Below are 19678 nucleotides of genomic sequence, written 5' to 3' on the forward strand. Positions count from 1 at the left end.
TGAGGCGAAATCTGTGATGAGCCCGTTCCGTTGTGGGGAAGGAAAATTTCTGAGATATATTTTAAGAAGATTGGTCTCAGTTGAACTCATTGCACCGCTTCTTAACTCACATATTGTACGTTCATGCATATAGTTACCCTTCGAATGTTGATGATTCACTATTTCAATAAGGCAAAGTATATTTTTAAATGTATTGAATAATTTTCACCAGATTTCCCACACAAATACGTTTGTGCGTGCGTGCATGTAAGTGTATATGCATATGAATGTCTATGTATGGGGATGCGTGCATGTGATTGTGTTACTGCAATGCATGTGTAAAATTGCATTATTATTAAGGTGTTTGTTTCGTGCGTGCATATATGATTTTGGGTTATCTAAACTTAATAGAAAAATCTTGAGACTCTATTTAAACTACCAGTTTTCAATTAATATTTTTGAATAAGAAAAAAAATTTTTTGTAAATATTTTGGAATATCCCGCTGATCTTTGTTACTTGTTTAGTCTTTTGTAGGAAACAGGCATTGCGTGGCATTTCACTAGTACTTGTAGGTTTTCAATATTTGGAACAATGTGTGTGTGCGTGCGTGCGTGCGTGTGTGTACGTGCGTTTGTGCAGGCGAATTGTGCGCATGTGTATACATATATATATATATACATATGTATATATATATATATGCATATATACATATATGTATATATATATATATATATATATATATATATATCATATGTATATATATATATATATGCATATATACATATATGTATATATATATATATATATATACATATGTATATATATATGTATATATATATATATATATACATATATGTATATATATATATATACGAATTTGCTTGCGCACACACACGCAGTGTTCCAAGTACTGAGAACGTACAAGCAACGTTGTTGTTAAGAATTAAGATCAAATTATTTTCCTTTTTAACCAATCACATCACAAAATAAAATACGACTACGATTGCAATACAGTTAATAAAATGGATGTTGTTCCCATTTAACGCTAGGCGAGCTTTCAATGATCAACGGCTTAGCCGTAACCTCTTGTTTTCTTGAAGCATACTGTGATTACCCACCACGTCATCTTTCTTTTCCCGTTAAGATAAATAAGAAGGTGCGTGATTTAAAATATTTTTAGTCGATTTATATTGCAGGTTATGCGACTAGGCAGTGGATCTCTCTCTCACTACGGTTAACCGGTTCAATTGCAGGTGCATCATTGCCTCAGTCGTCTACACCAATTTATTGAAATGTCTTGAAACGTCAAGAGTATTGGCAATAGAAAAATAATGAGTAGAATTTGTGAGGGAAGGGATGATCAAGAGATGCATTCTTCATGTAAAACAAACTACTAAGCTAATGCTAATACATTGGTTTTCAATCAGTGTCCATATGGCTCCTTAGGGTCTATATAAGATTTTTGGTGGTCCACATAATAAAATAGTATATTGGGGATCCACAATAGTATTTTAAGGGCCCCTGAAAAAATTGTGCTTTAGATGTACGTATTGGTATACATTGCAGGAAAGAGCTGGGTTTCTTTCTCTAACATTTTACATAGTTCAACCTACACAAGTTGAATATGGGAAAACCAAAATAAGAATTTTGAAAGAAGTTTCTATAAAACTCGTTTTTAAATATCGAATGGCTATGGGGGCCCACCAGAATAAAATAGTAATTAAAGGGGTTCACAGATAGAAAATGGTTGAGAACCCCTGTACTAAAACATTTATTGTAATGACCCCCCACGCATTTGAATTTATTAAGTGTGAAGAATTAGTCTAATACTTGAGAAGCAATTCTAGACATGTTTCCATATTGTTAGTCCTCACACAGAAGACATCTAAGGTGGGTTGTATTGGTAATACTCTCCGTCAGCCTCAGGCGAGGGGGTGGATGCAATTATTAAAAGTATTGGTTTAGTTCAAAGGTTCACAGAAGCCTCACTCGTTAATTCCATGAACAGTGATAGCTGAGCCCACTCTTCTGTTCAGCCATGTTGCATAGAGCAGTAAGTTCAAGTGTTGAGCCTTAGTTGATTTTCACACTTCGGTTACGGCTACAATCTTCCATTAAATTTGTGTTTCTTTGCATTTCCATAAAATTTGTCTCTCTTAGCACTTCCATAAAATTTGTGCCTCTTTGCACTTATCCGAAGACGATAACCAAATTTTCTAAAACTTTTATCAAAGACAATATTCTAGGGGGGACAGTAATCATTATACAAAAGATGAACAGCCACATATATCAACATGGCTACCTTCTACAACACCATATTATTGTTTGTATGTGAGTATATTTACGTGGGTATGTATGCATGAATATATATATATTTCTTTACTGCCCAGAAGGGGCTAAACATAGAGGGGACAAACAAGGACAGACGAAGGGATTGAGTCGATTATATCGACCCCAGTGTGAAACTGGTACTTTATTTAAGGATGAAAGGCAAAGTTGACCTCGGCGGAATTTGAACTCAGAACGTAAAGACAGACGAAAATACCACTAAGCATTTCGCCCGGCGCGCTAACGTGTCTGCTAGTATGCATGAATACATATGTGTATTTGTGTGTATGTATGTATGTAAATAGCTTGCTAGCTAGACAGACATAGAGAAAAATATTACATTTAATTCCTAGGTTTCTACGTAGCATATAAACTTCTTTTCTCAACTTACTCCTAATTACATCACTGGGTACTGGCAGTTTAGATACGACGAACTGCAATAATGATTTGTTGTTTCAACGTAATGATGAATAATTATAATACGAGAGAAAGAAAGTGCGCACGCATATTTCTCTCTTCCTCTTTCACCCCCTTTTTCTTATTCAGATTTCCTCTTCATCTTTCTTCAAAATGCTTCGTTTATTATGTGCGTCATCGAAAATACCGATTCGGTAATTATTTCTATAAACTTTATTTTGGTTAGTTTTACAACATATTTATTATATATTTATTTAATAAAACAATACTTCTGCTCCCCCCCCCCCCCACCACCACCACCACCATACCGAAATTCGCGGTGACTATAATAACCTTTATGTCTGTCTGCTATAAGACGTCTCTGTTGAATATAATTTTTCTATCCTCTCTTTCTCTATTTAGTCTACTTATAACATTAGCATTACATGAAAAAAATAAAATAAATAAATAAATAAATAAATAATAATAATATATAATTAATTAGAAGTAAAGTAGCAGTGGTGAGAGAATGAATAAATTGCTAATGTCTCGGAAAATACTCTGATACCGCTGTTATCATAGTCGCGGCAGAAGTCATACAGCGCTAAATCTAATACTTTTCTAGTACATAGTGTATATATAGTTATCTTTGTTCTCTACGTTCTTTTACTGGTTGCAATCATTGGACGTTGGACATGTTGGTGAATAGCCTTTTTTGGTTTGAGCTACCACTACTGCTGCCGCAGCTACCACCACTTCCACTATTACTGTTATTACCACCACCACCAACACCACGCATTATGATGTATATCCGATACGTAATTAACAGTCTTATACATAATTTAGACATATTTTTTTCGCCGATGCAATATTTGATTGCATCTAATTAATTATGCAATGAACTATAAAATTCGATACAGTTTACGCCTGCTTTTTGTTATTGCAATAACGAAATAGATAGTTGTTGATTTGATCAACTATACCAACTTCCTTACAAAGACTGGCTATTTGTGTTCATCTGTTTCTGTCAGACCATTGCATTCTAAATAAATAGTTATTAAGCCAATAAATGAGCCTCCACGTGGCCGCTCAACGTGTTAGAAATAGGTGCCACATCTCCCTCACATTACACTCAACTGTGTTTAGGAAGAGTACAGAGGATACTATGACCGGCGAGCTGGCAGAAACGTTAGCTAGCACGCCGAGCGAAATGCGTAGCCGTATTTCGTCTGTCGTTACGTTCCGAGTTCAAATTCCGCCGAGGTCGACTTTGCCTTTCATCCTTTCTGGGTCGATAAATTAAGTACCAGTTACGCACTGGGGTCGATGTAATCGACTTAATCCGTTTGTCCCCTCTGTGTTTAGCCCCTTGTGGGTAGCAAAGAAATATATATTCCTGAAAATTATTGCGGCCCCGATTTGAATGCATTCGGTTATAAAGCTGAACTGGAGCTAAAAAAAACAAGTTATTCATTATAATACGTGTATTTAATTTAGGCACAACGCTAGAAATGTTATGGAGTGGGAGTCTGGAGATTGCATCGACCCCAACAACTCTCAAAGAATGATAGGTAAAAGTAGCCTTGGCGGGATTTTAACTCTGACTGTAAAGAACAGGAATAAATAGCGCAAAGTATTTCCACTGGCGCTTTAACGATTCAGCCTTCACCGTTCATGGTATTAATTAATAATAATTAGTAAATGTAAGTTGGAGAGCTACCAGAATCGTAAGCATGATGGAGAAATGCTTAGTGGTATTTCGTCCGTCTTTACATTCTGAATTTGAATTCTACTGAGGTCGACTTAACCTTTCATCCTTTCGCGATTGATAAAATAAGTACTATTTGAGTGGTGAGGTCGATGCAATCGACTTATTCTCTTGCCCGATTTTGTCGGCCTTGTGCCAAAATTTGGAATCTGTAAATAGTAAACGTCTCTTCAAGATCATGGGTATCATCATTGTTTTGATATGCGTTTGTTTCAGATTTCTTATGCTTTAGATTTCCGACTTCTTATTTTTTCACCATGCCCAGCTTTGATGTTTTATGTGTTAGAAGTCATTTTTGGTAATTCTTTGAAAGTTAGCGTTAGTGTTGACAATACTAAAAACATATTAAACGATGATTGCAACCGAAATTACTGAGCTTCGATGTTGTCTTCGTTTTAGCTAAGGCATTTTACTCTTCGTGGCAAATATGTCTTTTTAAAGAAGTTAGACCATTTCTGAATCAACGTTACACAGATGATTGGACGTGTAGTTGGTTTTTCAGGAGAAACAAACAGTCCCTATAACCTATGTATGAGATACCAACTTGACTATTTGCAGATGAAAATCAACAGGAAAAATGAAGGCAAAATCTTGCATCAGATTAAACTCCAGTAAGAGCTGATCAAGAACAAAAGGGTACCGTTAAAACAGGTTTATCAATCATGCTGAGAAAGGCTTCTCTCAGTAAGTGGGATGCTAATGTACAGCAGATTATCAGATATCAGAGAGAAGAAAAGCGAAGATTGAGATAGACAAAATTTGGCCTTGCAAACAGTAGACATTCTATTGTAATCATATAATTATACAAACAGGAACTGAACTAGACAGTATTAATGATTTTACTCTTCTCGCCTTGTCTAGTCTAGTGGCTTCTAGAAGTTAAGAACTATTTAATCTATCAGACAAGAGGATGCTGGTGTTTCTGTTTAACAAATTCAGCTCTAAAACAGTAGAATTATGATTAAAGTTGATTCCAATCGGAACTATTTCATCTTGCTTTCAGACATACAAAACCTGAAATATGTCCTTCCTCTTATAAAGATGGAAAAATTGTTTTGAGAAAAATATGACTGCTATTTTTCGCAAGTACCACACAATATTTTCAATTTGTCTGTCTCTGCATTATTTGAACCGGGTCATTTTTTAAAATTCATTATGAAGAAAATAACTTAAGGGAGAAGGCTGATGTAGTTGAATTAATGGTGGGGGTCGTAATATGAGTTGTGATGGTTGCAATAGTGATCGCAGTACTGAGGCTTTTATTGATGACAGCAAGGTTGTCAGTGGTAGCGTAACTGCAACAACTATCAGATATAATCGTCAATCATTTCTTTGCAAAGTAACTAGGTAGTTCTTATCTCAGTTTCTATTGGAAATAGATTTTCCAGCAACTAATTTATTGAACAGAAAACTATTACGATTATTGTTGTAGTTGTTGCTGAAGATGTCATCTTTATTTGTTATTGTTGCTATTGTTATTGTTAGTGATATACTTAAATTGTTACTGTCGTAGTATCCAGTTGTTACATCGTCAGTAAATAAAAATCTACTGTCGTACTGGTAAATTATTCTGTACTTTTTATGAATATTTCATTTTTATTTCCCAACATTTAGATAAGAAACTGCATTCTCTCTATTATAGATTTTAAGAGGAGAAGAGAGAGAGATATAAACATGTTGTCAGTGATGAAAATCCAAGGAATACGAAAACCACGCTCAACAGAAAGATAGAGGAGGCAGTTGAAATGGGGAATACGAAGAAATAAATCTTGTCTTCTTGTTTGCAATGTCAACCGTATGCTACTTACTATTATTACAAATGCCAAACTCTAAAATTTAGATCAGAAACCTTGATAAGGGATAGTTCACTGCTCAAAGCGAAGAGAATAAAAGCAGATAAGAGACACACCACGTATCTTTAGAGAAACGGGAATTGATTCGCAACAAAAATTACACGCGTTAGATAAATCCTGCTGAATTTATATTACCTAGCTTATATTTAATTTGCATGGTAAGATGGTGTTGTTTTTGATATTATTATTATTATCATTATTATTAAAAAATTATTTGTTCCTTGTTATTTCCGTTTCATCCTTTTCTTCTGAAAGAATTTTCAGCCTTGCCTTCTTTCAGATTACTGATAAACTTATGAACCACGACTAAACTCTATTTAATTTCTATAATGCAACAGCGAATGATAACATTTTTTTACAACTAGCTTCTGTATCTTCACATCTTATATATATATGCATATGTATGAAAAGTGGAGTAAGAGTGCATGCATACATACATATATAAATATGTATGTTTATATGTGTATGTATATATTATATAAATATATACATATATATATATATACATATATATGTATATACATACATACATACATATATATATACATATATATGTATATACATATATACATATATACATATATATATGTATTTACATATATACATACATACATATATATGTATATACATACATATATATGTATATACATATATACATACATATATATACATACATATATATATACATACATATATATATATACATACATATATATATATACATACATACATATATATACATACATATATATATATACATACATACATATATATACATACATATATATACATACATATATACATACATATATATATATACATATATATATATATTATATATATATATGTGTGTGTGTGTGTGTGTGTGTATGGAAACGTATACAGATTTGTATGCATACGCGTGCGTGCCCGCGATGTGTGTGTTAGGAAAGAATGCAGAATATATATATATATATATATATGGAAATGTATACAGATGTGTGTGTGTGTGTGTTGTGTGTGTGTGTGTGTGTGTGTGTGTGTGTGTACGCATGCGTGCGTGCGCTGTGTGTGTGTTAACTTAGGAAAGAATGCAGAAGAACAACAGAAGCAAAGATGAAGTAACAGAAGCGATATAATTAATCAGTAACATACTAAAGATGTCTTTATCTGAAGTAGAAGAGTGGTCAAAGGAAAACGCTAGCTTTTTGACTCAAGGATTATGAAAACTCATAAGTCATTAGCTCCGCGCAATTCGCTGAGATAAAATTCTTTCATCTAAGAGAGTATGCCTTCACGGCAAAAGTGTCGGCTAACAATTTAACTGTAGTTTCTCATGCCGATGGTTTGTCCGAATGAGGCTTTCCTTACGAACGATGTTGCGTCCAAATAAAATAAAGCTAGTTCACTTTCTGCAGACTTCAAAAAGATAAGTCTCTTCTGATCTATTACTGTCAAGAAAGTCTTCATCTGGTCGTTTCATATCTATCACTTCGCCCCACATTAAAAAGATATCATGATATGGTTCGGATTACTCGACGCTCATATTTCGCTCTGAATGATACTAGTATTTTGAAATTCGACCATATTCATATAGATCTCTGTGTGCGTGGCCGCGCGTAGATATGCGCACGTGTGTGTGTGTGTTTATGTATAGCCGCGTATATACATATATATATATATATATATATATATATATACATGAGTACATATGCGTGTGTGTGTGTGTGTGTGGCCGTGCGTAGATATGCGCACGTGTGTGTGTGTTTAAGTATAGCCGCGTATATATATATACATGAGTGCATATGCGTGTGTGTGTATGCGTTTGTGTGTGTGTGTGTATGCGTTTGTGTGTGTGTGTAGGAGGTATATTTTCACATCTGTTTTGAAGTGTGTAACAGCCATCATATTAAACACAGCTCATTGCTCCATGTTTTAGGGTTACAAGTTTCACATTTTTTTTTTTTTTTAAATGTGATCTACTGTATTAGGTACCTGAATCTGAGACCTGCTCTAAAAGCTGATGTGCTCATTAGTTGTTATTTCAGGAATTTAAAAAAAAATCATTTAATTTATTCAAAATATTATTTACAGATACAATTTTTCCCTTTTTAAATAACGATCAGTAGTGAGTTTTAATTTGATAAATTAGTCAGAAATACGTATAACGCAATTCGATGATCAAGCCTTATTTAAAATGACCTACATTTCTGTAGTTGTGAATTGTAAAGTATTTAGCACCTATTGTGGCCCTGTGATCCTGCATGCAACGGTTCAGAAACTGAAAGACTGTATCAGCAATTATGTTTTGTATGTTGTTTAATTTAAGGTAAGATCACTTCATTTAAGATATTTCAAAAGGTTGTCTCAATGTGAACACTTATCGAAGTGACGCAGAATCTTTAACTCTATTAATAATATCGCATTATTTGTATATACTTTGTATGATAATTCATAGTAGAAGCACTTTGAAACGCTGTTTTCATTAATGAGACCGTAATAGTGAAATTGTCATGTTATGAATACAATTTAACGAAGCCATATGAAGATCTCTGGATTTATGCAAAGAAATAGAATGCGAAATAAATCTGTCACATTTAGAAAGAGTCCTCAAAATTTTATGATAGCAGTTATTCATCTTTTGTATTGGTCAATGGAATGTGAATACATTTTATCTAGATAAATACAGATTATCCTGAAAAGAAAATTTCATTATATAAACATAAATACATATACATACACTCACGCTCAGACATTAACACACATGTATAATCATTATTGCACACATAATTATTACACAAACACAAGTATACAAATACGAACACTTCTGAAAATTTACATTTACTTGCTATATATCTATGTTCACTACATCCGAAATAATAAAAGTCTATTTTACAGAAGGTATACAGGTTGTATAACGAATGAGCGTTTTTTAATTCAAACGCACTTTGCTGAGAAATCTATTTTTTTAAATTGGGATTCTACTGATACATATGATTTTTACGTTAACAGCAATTCACAAGACGTGAGAATTACTGAAACGGGACTGCAGTAAAAATATTAAATTTAGTTTCCGATATCGTCAAAATAAATACAAATTTTCATAACGACCCGCTATATATATATATATAAATTTTTATATATTAATGTGCTTCCGAGTAAATTTGTAATTTTAAGACAAATATAATTAGGTGATCGCACAAACAGGAATCTGTTACATGGTAATTAGATCCGGATTTGTGTTAGACTGCCCAATTAAAGAGATTCAAAGACTTTTTACAATGTTAAAATAACATGCGCAGTTGATCCTCATAGAAACAGTTTGCATATATTTCTAATAGTTACATCCTGTTTATATCTTCGAAGGATATAAACTCTGAAGATGATGACTGCATCACAGATGAGAAACACTACATAGCTGTGGAATCTACTAATATGTCCGTCTACAGACATTAGACACACATTGTCTTTAAGAGCTGCCTAATTAGATAATTTATTGCAGATTAATAGTTTATCACGCTTTCTTAAAAAAAAAAATCAGTAGTTCTCAGCCTGTGTAGTTCTCAGCCTTAGGCGCGAATGAGAACTCAAAAAGAAGTAGTAAATGCTAAGGTGGTAGGGTGGGAACTAGGAGCTGTGATTTTCCTCACTAATATGATATTGAAATTAAATAAAATGCCTATATTTTAAACACACATATTATGAAAATCTCAATAAGTAATAATAGATATTAGAATATACGTTGGGTTTTGAATTTGAGTTGAAATATGCACCAAAGTGCAGTACACTTTCGAACTTTTTGCCTTCATTTGTTTTTTCCTCATACAACCTAAGCTAGAAGCTATAGTTCATGCAAATCTCAAAAGATAAGCATATGCTGGATGGCATAACATAGGAAAATATGAGATATTGCTTGAATAATATGCTGACTTTGTTTTTCGAGCAAAACGCAAATACAGGACATTTGTAAATGCAATAGACTGAATGAATTAGGCTGATGCGTCGATAGCGAAGTCAAATATTAAAATCCAGCATAAAATATATCCATGTATGTAAAAAAAAATGTAGTTGTTACTTAATTAAACTAATAAATGAGATAGCTAATAGATGTTATGGAGTAAGTCGAAAAAAGAAGAGAACAGAATATACACACCTTGAGCAAGGTATATTTACATAATACAATGTTATGTGATTGCACAATGTGTAGGGGAGACTACCAGCTACCTTGTAGAGAGTAAAAGTTTATTTCGAAGAGCAACATTTTTTTTTTATGAATGTTGAATAGCAAAATCACTGATGTACAGAATTATTGATTATCATAAAAAATTTATCTGGGTGTTAGGTATTTGTAGACATAATAACTATCATGTTTACTACTCGATGTCATTAAATTTTATTTTTAGAGGCCTCGGTGAGATTTTGCTTCGGTCAATTTTAGTTTTATTTTCATTATTTCCAAACCATAACCTGACCAGATATTTTAGGACTACACCCCGTTGACTTATCGGCGATGAAGAAAAACATGTTAATTTTTTCGGTATCATTAAGCGTATGTATTAATAATCCTTTCCAAAATGTAGCATACTTTAAAAAATAATCAGCACATTCACAAACATAGAAACATAAACAAATACACACTCGTATACTTACAAATACAGATACACATTAACTTTATATTTAAGCATACCCAATATATAAGCACACACGTTATAAAATAAATATTTGCTTGTTAAATATTAAATAATCAATACTATTTGATATATCGACATAGAAAATACATTATTGAACCAGCGTCTGTCTACTTTGCACGGGTATATTGTTTAACATGCTTGTTCACATAAAACACTAGTGCAAACGACTGCGTGTATAAAACAACTGGCGGGTCGTGTTTTACACAAATAAGCAACAAAAAAGGCGGCGTTTTCTAACATTACATATATGTATGGCATCATAGTAGCGAACAATTTTCAGGAAAGAAATGAAATATAGCATACAAAGGATAATAATAATGATAATAATAATAATAATAATAATAATAATAATAATAATAATAATAGAACGACAAGTGAGGAATGTGCTACAAGCGCAATGGTAGGGAGTGTTGGTGGATGTGTTGACTGAAGCAGCCCACAGACAAATGACATCTAGTTCATGTACATATATATATATATATATATATATATATATATATATATATATATATATATATATATATATATATATATATATATATATATGCATATACGTATATATATATATATATATATATATAATATATATATATATGCATATACGTATATATATATATATATATATATATATATATATATGCATATACGTATATATATATATATATATATATATATATGCATATACGTATATATTCATATATATATATATATATGCATATACGTATATATTCATATATATATATATATATATGTAGATAGATATAGATATGAATATATGCATATATATATATATATATGTATGTATGTATGGATACGGGTATCTCACCTCATTTCCTCCAACGTGTTGCTCTCGAAACCAGGTCCAAATCTAAACAGCGAGAAAGACATGAAAATGATGATTGATGAAGGGAAGCTCGCATAGACGCGTTAAGAGGGAAATTGAATATGGTGAAGGTTATTATAATGAATGTAAAATTTGCTACTGTACTCTTATGTGTGTGTGCATGTATTTGCATGTATATATATAACTATATATATATATATATATATATATGTATGTATGTAAGTATAGAGAGAGAGGATAGAGACAGACAGACAGACAGTGATCATATCAAACATTTTTTGTTTAAATCTTTAAAACTAGTTATAAGGAAATGGTTAACTCTCTTTCCCACCGCCTTTTTTTTTGTCTTTTCTTTTAAGTTGTTAAGTGTTAAATTTTGTTGAATTTTGTTCCTGCCATGTTGGTTGACAGTTTTGTGAGTTCTTGCCTAATTCATATACAAATTTAAATACATCCGCGCGTGCGCACACACTCACACCTTTACTCGTACTCGAGAGGAGAAAGACAAAGAGGAGGACAGAGAAAGAAAACAAAAAAGAGACAAACTGGTAAGTTAATAGAATGGGAGAAAAGAGCAATCACTACTGAAATTAAAAATTAGACAAATTAGAAGGAAAACGTTACAATTTGCTCCTCTGGTTTCCTGAAACTGTTCTTCAGATAAGATGAAGAAATTGGAACAATACGAAATTCTTAGACACTACCATCCATCGAGAAAGATGCTGCTGCTTTGAACTGAGTTAAATCTGTACACAGTATCGGAAGTAAAGGCTATAGTTGAATGGATTGTGTAACCGTTAGCGAAAATGTATACTAAAGGAGTGGCTATGTGGTAAGTAACTTGCTTACCAACAACATGGTTCCGAGTTCAGTCCTATTGCGTGGCACCTTGGACAAGTGTCTTCTACTATAGCCTCGGGCCGAGCAAAGTCTTGTGAGTAGACCTGGTAGACGGAAACTGAAAGAAGCCCGTTGTATATATATATATATGCATGTGTGTGTATATGTTTGTGTGTCTGTGTTTGTCCCCACAACCTCGCTTGACAACAGATGCTAGTGTGTTTACGTCCCTGTAACTTAGCAGTTTGGCAAAAAAGACCGATGGAATAAGTACTAGGCTTACAAAGAATAAGTCCTGGGACCACCGATTTGCTCGACTATAGCCGGCACTCCAGCATGGCCGCAGTCAAATGAATGAAACAAGTAAAGCATAAAAGAATCCAAAAGTAAAGAAGCTTATCGCATCCTTTAGAAATGATGTAGCTGAAGGATATATTTGCCTGCTACGAGAAATATATAAAATTTAATATATTTAAACTTAAGTTTTATGGGGGTTTTTTATAACCAAATTATGATAAAGCTTTGGATCACAGACAGATAAACGGTAAGCGACAGAGAAGAGAGGTCGTATGAATATAAGACGGAGTCAGGTTGATGGAGAAAATAGGATGTTGTATGGGTAATGAGAATATTCATGCTAGCAGCTTTCCTATATTATTCAAGTTTGTCTAAAGTTCGAAACGTGAAACTTTAAAGTTTCACTTTTAACACACATACACACGCACACGCACACGCACAGATGTGGGCATTTATATGGAAATGGATTTACATACACACACACATATATATATATATATATATATATATATATATGCACACATGCGTGTAACCATCGATGCGCGCACGAACAGATTTGTTGCCCTTGGTTTACGTTTGATCGTCCAGATGTTTAATCGACGACATTTCAAGACCCTGCTCATTGAAAAAGCGGGCGAAGTATATGAGTTGAGCAATTCATATGCATCGGCATAAGTACTCTTACCGAAATCTTCAAGCAGAATCAGTGAAACATAGTTCAAAATTTTGCGCATGTATTGCGTCTCCAGAACACCAGAGGGGTTTCTACGTGGTTCAGCCGATCAAAGGCAATCTGAATAGACCTTCAGTCTCGTTGTTGCAAAAGGAAATACTTAGACTCCTAGCCATGCCAACATCAGAGGACAAGTATTTTGTCTATCTGTATGTGTGTGTGCACTAATATTCAATACTGGCGATTATCCATATGCATTCATTTTTATATGTGCTTTACAAATAAATTAATAATGAATGCTTAAACGAAAGCAAACAATAAAAATCAATTGATGTAATTCTATTACATTAAAAGCGGAATATGAAATAGTGGTCTACTTATATGTCATATGATGATGACTTTTAAATGTACTTATCAAAATAAAACATTTAGGCTTTACTTTATCCAACTATGTGACATACCTCTATTATAAAATGGTTGATTATAAAATATTATTAATCATGATTTCAAGCGAGTCAATAGATATCGTTATAAATATGTATATATGTGTGAATCGAATATTGACATAAATAGTACAAACGGTTTTCTTTCTCTACCACAGGCCTTGGATTGTTGTATTGTAAATTGCCAGTAACAGTTAATGATAAGTAAAAGTAAAAAATGTGGAGGCGGCACTGTTTAAACACCTAGAGACTAAATCAAACCTAAGAGAAGATTTTCATGGTCACTTGATTTTCTAGAAATTGCAATCAAATTACACACGCAGTACCACTTTAAAAAGAAAAAAAGAACAGAGATCACACCGAATAATATGCTAGCCTAGATCTACTGTGACTAAACCAAATGAGTGCATGTGGTTCCTCGTTGATCAACCAGGTTGATAATCTTCAGCTACATCACCAACAATTACAAGAACAAAATATACGTTTGCCTGTCGCATTGACCATGACAGAGAAAGTTGTCATGGTGATAACTTCTCAGAGGCCTACGCAAAGTTGCAGAAAAGTGTATGGAGAGAAGCGTATGAGCCACACACAAGTGTACGAATGGTGCAGATGCTTTCAAGATGGCCGGGAAAATGTCGATAATGACGAACGTTCTGAGAGACCCGCAACCAGCAGAACTGAGAAAAACATCGCTGATGTGTGTGCATCTGAGAGGGAAACTCGTCAAATCACCGTCCGTGAGTTATCAGAGGATGTGCAGATTAGTTACGGTTCTGTTCAGTCCACTCTATTATCACTGCAGATTTGGGTACGAGACGCGTGTCTGCCAAGTTTGTGCCAAAACTGCTTTCAGCTGACCAAAAGGACACTCGGGTTTCAGTTGCACAAGTCTCCTTGTTAGTATCGAGAACAATGGAAAGTCTTTGAAAACTTTGTGTAGGCCCCTCAGCAGGTATCGTCAAGATTTTGGCAAAATGTGATGCAAATTCTCTACTCAATTTTCTCTGTCATGGTCAATGCGACGTATGCACGCTACACACGTTACTTCCAAGCATTGCTGTAAACAGCGGAAGCTAGCCAGAACGTTAAATCTTCGAGCACATGCACAGCAGAGTTCAAGGTCAATCTGGTTCAAGCGGCTTCCCTCTGCGTGCTTTAGCTTCGCTACTATGGCAACAGTCCGGATACTTATTGATCAGACTACGTACTAAAGTTGATTCAGAGTAGTTACTAACACATTGTTCCTTTAACAAATTTTACTAGTCTGTAAAGAAAGTTTACTACATAGAGTGCTTCCCACTGTAGAATAAGCTAGTCACGAGTTTGCAACTGCAATCCAATTTCATTATCGTACTGAGTATCATGTCGTTCTTGCAATGCTTATACGTTTAGGAGAGGCAACTGGTCGGAAATAGATATACTATTCTCCAAAATAAGATTTTTCTATGAGCATTATCAGCGATATAGAAAGTAGTTTTGCACTAATTGAATGAACGACCTACTTCCGATTCAGAAAAAAAAAGTAAGCATTAACTTCCTCTTCAATAAATTATTGATGACAATAGAAGTATCATGGCAGTCTCAAATTTCTGTTTTCTTTCTGTTAAGCTTAGGAAGTATAAATATTTGTTTTGTCTTTCACCTGGCGCTACAACGCTGAGCTAACTCTTATCTGTATACTCCAATTCAACAAAGCATCGGGGAAACCAGCCGCGAAACAGGAGGATTTTGTCATGTCATTTACGACATATTTTAGTCTCAAAATGGTCCAGTTCATTCAGTAGCAAAAGAATGAGTCCAGTAGCGAAGTGTTTAAATCTGGATTCCGAGATAAAGAAGATTCTCGTTGACAACAGTCGTAATAAATTCCAAAGTTACTGACAGTCACAAGGTAGCGTTATGAGAACGTGCCTCGATCTGTAGCAGTTGCAGCAAGTGTTTTGTAATATAGAGTGCTGCCATCGTACAGTTTTAAATTATCTTCTGTTTTGAATAAGTCCCCAAGAAAAGAGTGAGCTTGCAAAGGCGGAGAGCTGGCAGAAGCATTAGCACGCCGGGCGAAATGCGTAGCCGTATTTCGTCTGCCGTTACGTTCTGAGTTCAAATTCCGCCGAGGTCGACTTTGCCTTTCATCCTTTCGGGGTCGATTAAATAAGTACCAGTTACGCACTGGGGTCGATGTAATCGACTTAATCCGTTTGTCTGTCCTTGTTTGTCCCCTCTGTGTTTAGCCCCTTGTGGGTAGTAAAGAAATAAGTATTTCGTCTGCCGTTACGTTCTGAGTTCAAATTCCACCGAGGTCGACTTTGCCTTTCATCCTTTCGGAGTCGATTAAATAAGTATCAGTTACGCACTGGGGTCGATGTAATCAACTTAATCCCTTTGTCGATCCTTGTTTGTCCCCTCTGTGTGTAACCCCTTGTGGGCAATAAAGAAATAAGAAAAGAGTGAATTTCAGTCAAATTTATTTGATTTTGACATGATTAATATAAAAAATAATGAATCTTCAATAAAATCAGAATCCAGTAATCCCTCAATTATCGCGGGTGTTACGTTCCCAAAACCACTGCGATAGGTGAAATTCCGCGAAATAGAAACAGTACTGTATTTTTTTAATATTAGTTTTATAATTTGTATATATTTATTAATTATAAATGCAAAACAACACCATACACTCGGCTCCCGAGTTTCCTTTTCCATAGAGTATGCGATTCTTTGTTTACTCAGCTATAGTATGCTATGTATTTTCTTTTAAGATATTTTAATTAATGTGTTTTACAATGCAATACTGTACTGTATTTTTATTTATTAATTCATTAATTTTTAGGCGTGAAAAGGCTTATTTTATCACAGAAAAAATAAAATCTAAAAAATATAAATATATATCGGCCGCAGAAACTCGCGATAAACTGAGGAGTCCGCAATATAAATTTATATATATATATATATATATATATTAGTCAGAAAAATCCGCGATGTACTGAGTGCGCGATCGGCGAAGCGCGATATAGCGAGTGACTACTGTATTCCTTGAGAAATTTATAGAATTATTTTTATACTGAAGTAATAAAACTTCCTAACAACCAGTTGTTGAAGACAATTTTTGAAGCCCTGAAATAATAGAGTCAGCGTTAGTCGGTTAAATTCATCCATCTAGTGGACTGGTACTATATCTTTTTGACCCTAAAATGGAGACAAAATAAACGATGGTGCTATCTGAGCGCAAGACTTCCGCCGTTCTAACGATTCTGCATATTCACCGCCCTTTAAACCACAGTAATATAATTATTTATCACATAGGCACAAGGCTACAAATTTGACAGTAGTAGTAGTAGTAGTAGTAGTAGTATGGGAGCATGCGCTGTAACAACAGTTTCTAATTTGTTGGCGATTCCCTACTTTTGGCGTATGATACCTTTGCATCACTCAGGCGAAAACGTTAGGTCTGTTCTTTGACATGCCGATCTCCACACAGCTGTTAACTGTAGACTGGCACCTTATTTTATCAGGTCGAAATTACGAAAGTCAAAGTTTATACTGATGGGTGTAGAATCCCAAACGTAAAGTAACAGAAAAAATACCACAAGGCATTTTTTCCGACGTTAAATGATTCTTCCTGTCCATCACCCTTTAATTTCACAGTTAGATAATAAAGGAAGTTAACTGATCCCTCTGAATTGAACATATTTCTAGTGTTGCCATCACTTCCAAAGATGCTAAAGACTTCAAAACGTTCCAAAATGTTCGTATAAACATTCATTGTGCTTTGCAAAGAATGATGCTAAAACTAAATTGAACATGTATACACATTTCTAATAATCGTATATAATTTATCTTACGTTAATGCATACATTGACAAATGTCTGGACATCTGCAGTAAATGTGTGTGTGTGTGTGTGTGAGAGTGAGAGAGAGCGACTAGATATTCGTTTTCTATAAAATGTGCTATCGTTGTTGTAATGGTAGCTCTTGTTCTGACGGTGGTGTACTCGCTAAGGTATTTATATTAATGATATCCGCAATCTTTTTGTCTCAGAAATGTTACAGCACTGAATTAAATAATTCTTGATATTCCTCCCATCGTTCCACGAAGTTCAAATAATATCGGGGCTGACTGTGTTCGTCTACCATTTGGGAGGAACAATACAAATACAAGTGCAAGTAAACACCGTGAACCTTATTCAATCTATTCCATCTGTTCTTTGTTATATTTCAAACATTATGATTATGTATCCCGACTCTGAACTGAATCACCTCTCATTTTCTGAATTCCATTTATCTTTCTAAAAACATTGGTGGTGGTGATGGTGGTAGTGATGGTGGTGGTAGTAGTAGTAATGTTAATAATAAAGCATCTTTGCATTTTGGTTCATTATTTTAAGACTTTCTTTACATAGAATGGAAAAACGTTCAGTGATAAAAAGCCATCTACCGAGGCAGTTCATTCAGTACTACGATCCCTGCCGTTACTATAATCGACCTTGAAAACTATGGAGTTGGTTTCAATCTTTATAACATTAAAATTATTTTTTCTTTGAGATTTAAACGCAGCATGATATGCAAAATTATTTTTATTCTTTAAATTCACGAATAGATTATTTTTATTATCAATTACATCCAGCAAGCAAATGCACTCACTTTTTTTAATAGTATTTTACTAATTTTTTTTTTTTTCCTAAATTATCCATAAACCCATTTAGTTCCTTGTTTAAGAAGAATACCGATCTTTGTATTGACGCAACCTATAACATCTGTAATTAAACTAGGTTAATGGAGATAATTGAAAGTAACATGAAACAATGCGGTTTGTTAAATGGCAAATGAATGAAAAGCGCATTTTGTTTTGAAGATTAATGAGATAATTCTAGAATTAAGTGTATGCTGACATTGACGATGTGGTATACCAACCGATAAAGAACAAAATTTTTTCCTTCCTTTGTGTTCTTGTATCGAACTAAAGAATCAGTATGTTCTAGAACCAGAGGTTGCACGAGTTCGTGCAAATCTTTCACATATTCCAGCATTTTCTAATTCGGATTCGTTATTATTTTATTTTTATTGTGGAGGCGCGTGGCTTAGTGGTTAGGGCGTCAGCATTATTGATCGTAAGATTGCGGTTTCGATTCCTGGACCGGGCGACGCGTTAGTGTTCTTGAGCAAAACACTTCATTTCACGTTGCTCCAGTCCACTCAGCTGGCAAAAATGAGTAACGCTGCGTTGGACAGGCGTCCCATCCTGCTGGGGAACACATACTCCACAGAAACCGGGATCATGAGCCTGGCTAGGCTTTAAAGGGGCGCATTTACTTATTATTTTTATTATGCTTTTATGTTTTCCTTTTCAAAGCCTTTCTCACTATATCAATCAATGTTGCTATGCAGAGACATTCTTAATGGAAAGGTAGCCAATCCGAAATTTTTTAAATGACCGAAAGATTAAATATACTAACTACTACGTATGGTTTTGGTTTTGAGCATTTATTCTTGTGTTATCTGTGTCTATCTTCCTCTAGAGAAAGGGGACATGACAGGTGTTATGCTTAATCATTATCTCCTCGATCACATGGTGTCTTAACTATTTAC

The 19678-nt window shown here is 34.1% G+C and overlaps 1 protein-coding gene across 2 annotated transcripts in view; it reads right to left on the bottom strand.

Annotated features, from left to right (window-relative positions):
* LOC115212320 (inactive tyrosine-protein kinase 7) overlaps positions 1 to 19678 on the bottom strand; it is a 262230-nt gene that overhangs the window by 105717 nt on the left and 136835 nt on the right. Inside the window, exon 7 of one of the 2 annotated variants that reach the window (XM_029781183.2) lies at positions 11822 to 11863. The exons of the other annotated variant lie outside the window; for it this stretch is intronic. Within the exon in view, the coding sequence (XP_029637043.1) occupies positions 11822 to 11863 (42 nt within the window). The remainder of the gene's footprint in view (positions 1 to 11821; positions 11864 to 19678) is intronic. 2 annotated transcript variants of the gene reach the window in all.

Source organism: Octopus sinensis, linkage group LG5 (genome assembly GCF_006345805.1).
Source record: "Octopus sinensis linkage group LG5, ASM634580v1, whole genome shotgun sequence".
Classification (NCBI taxonomy): domain Eukaryota; kingdom Metazoa; phylum Mollusca; class Cephalopoda; order Octopoda; family Octopodidae; genus Octopus; species Octopus sinensis.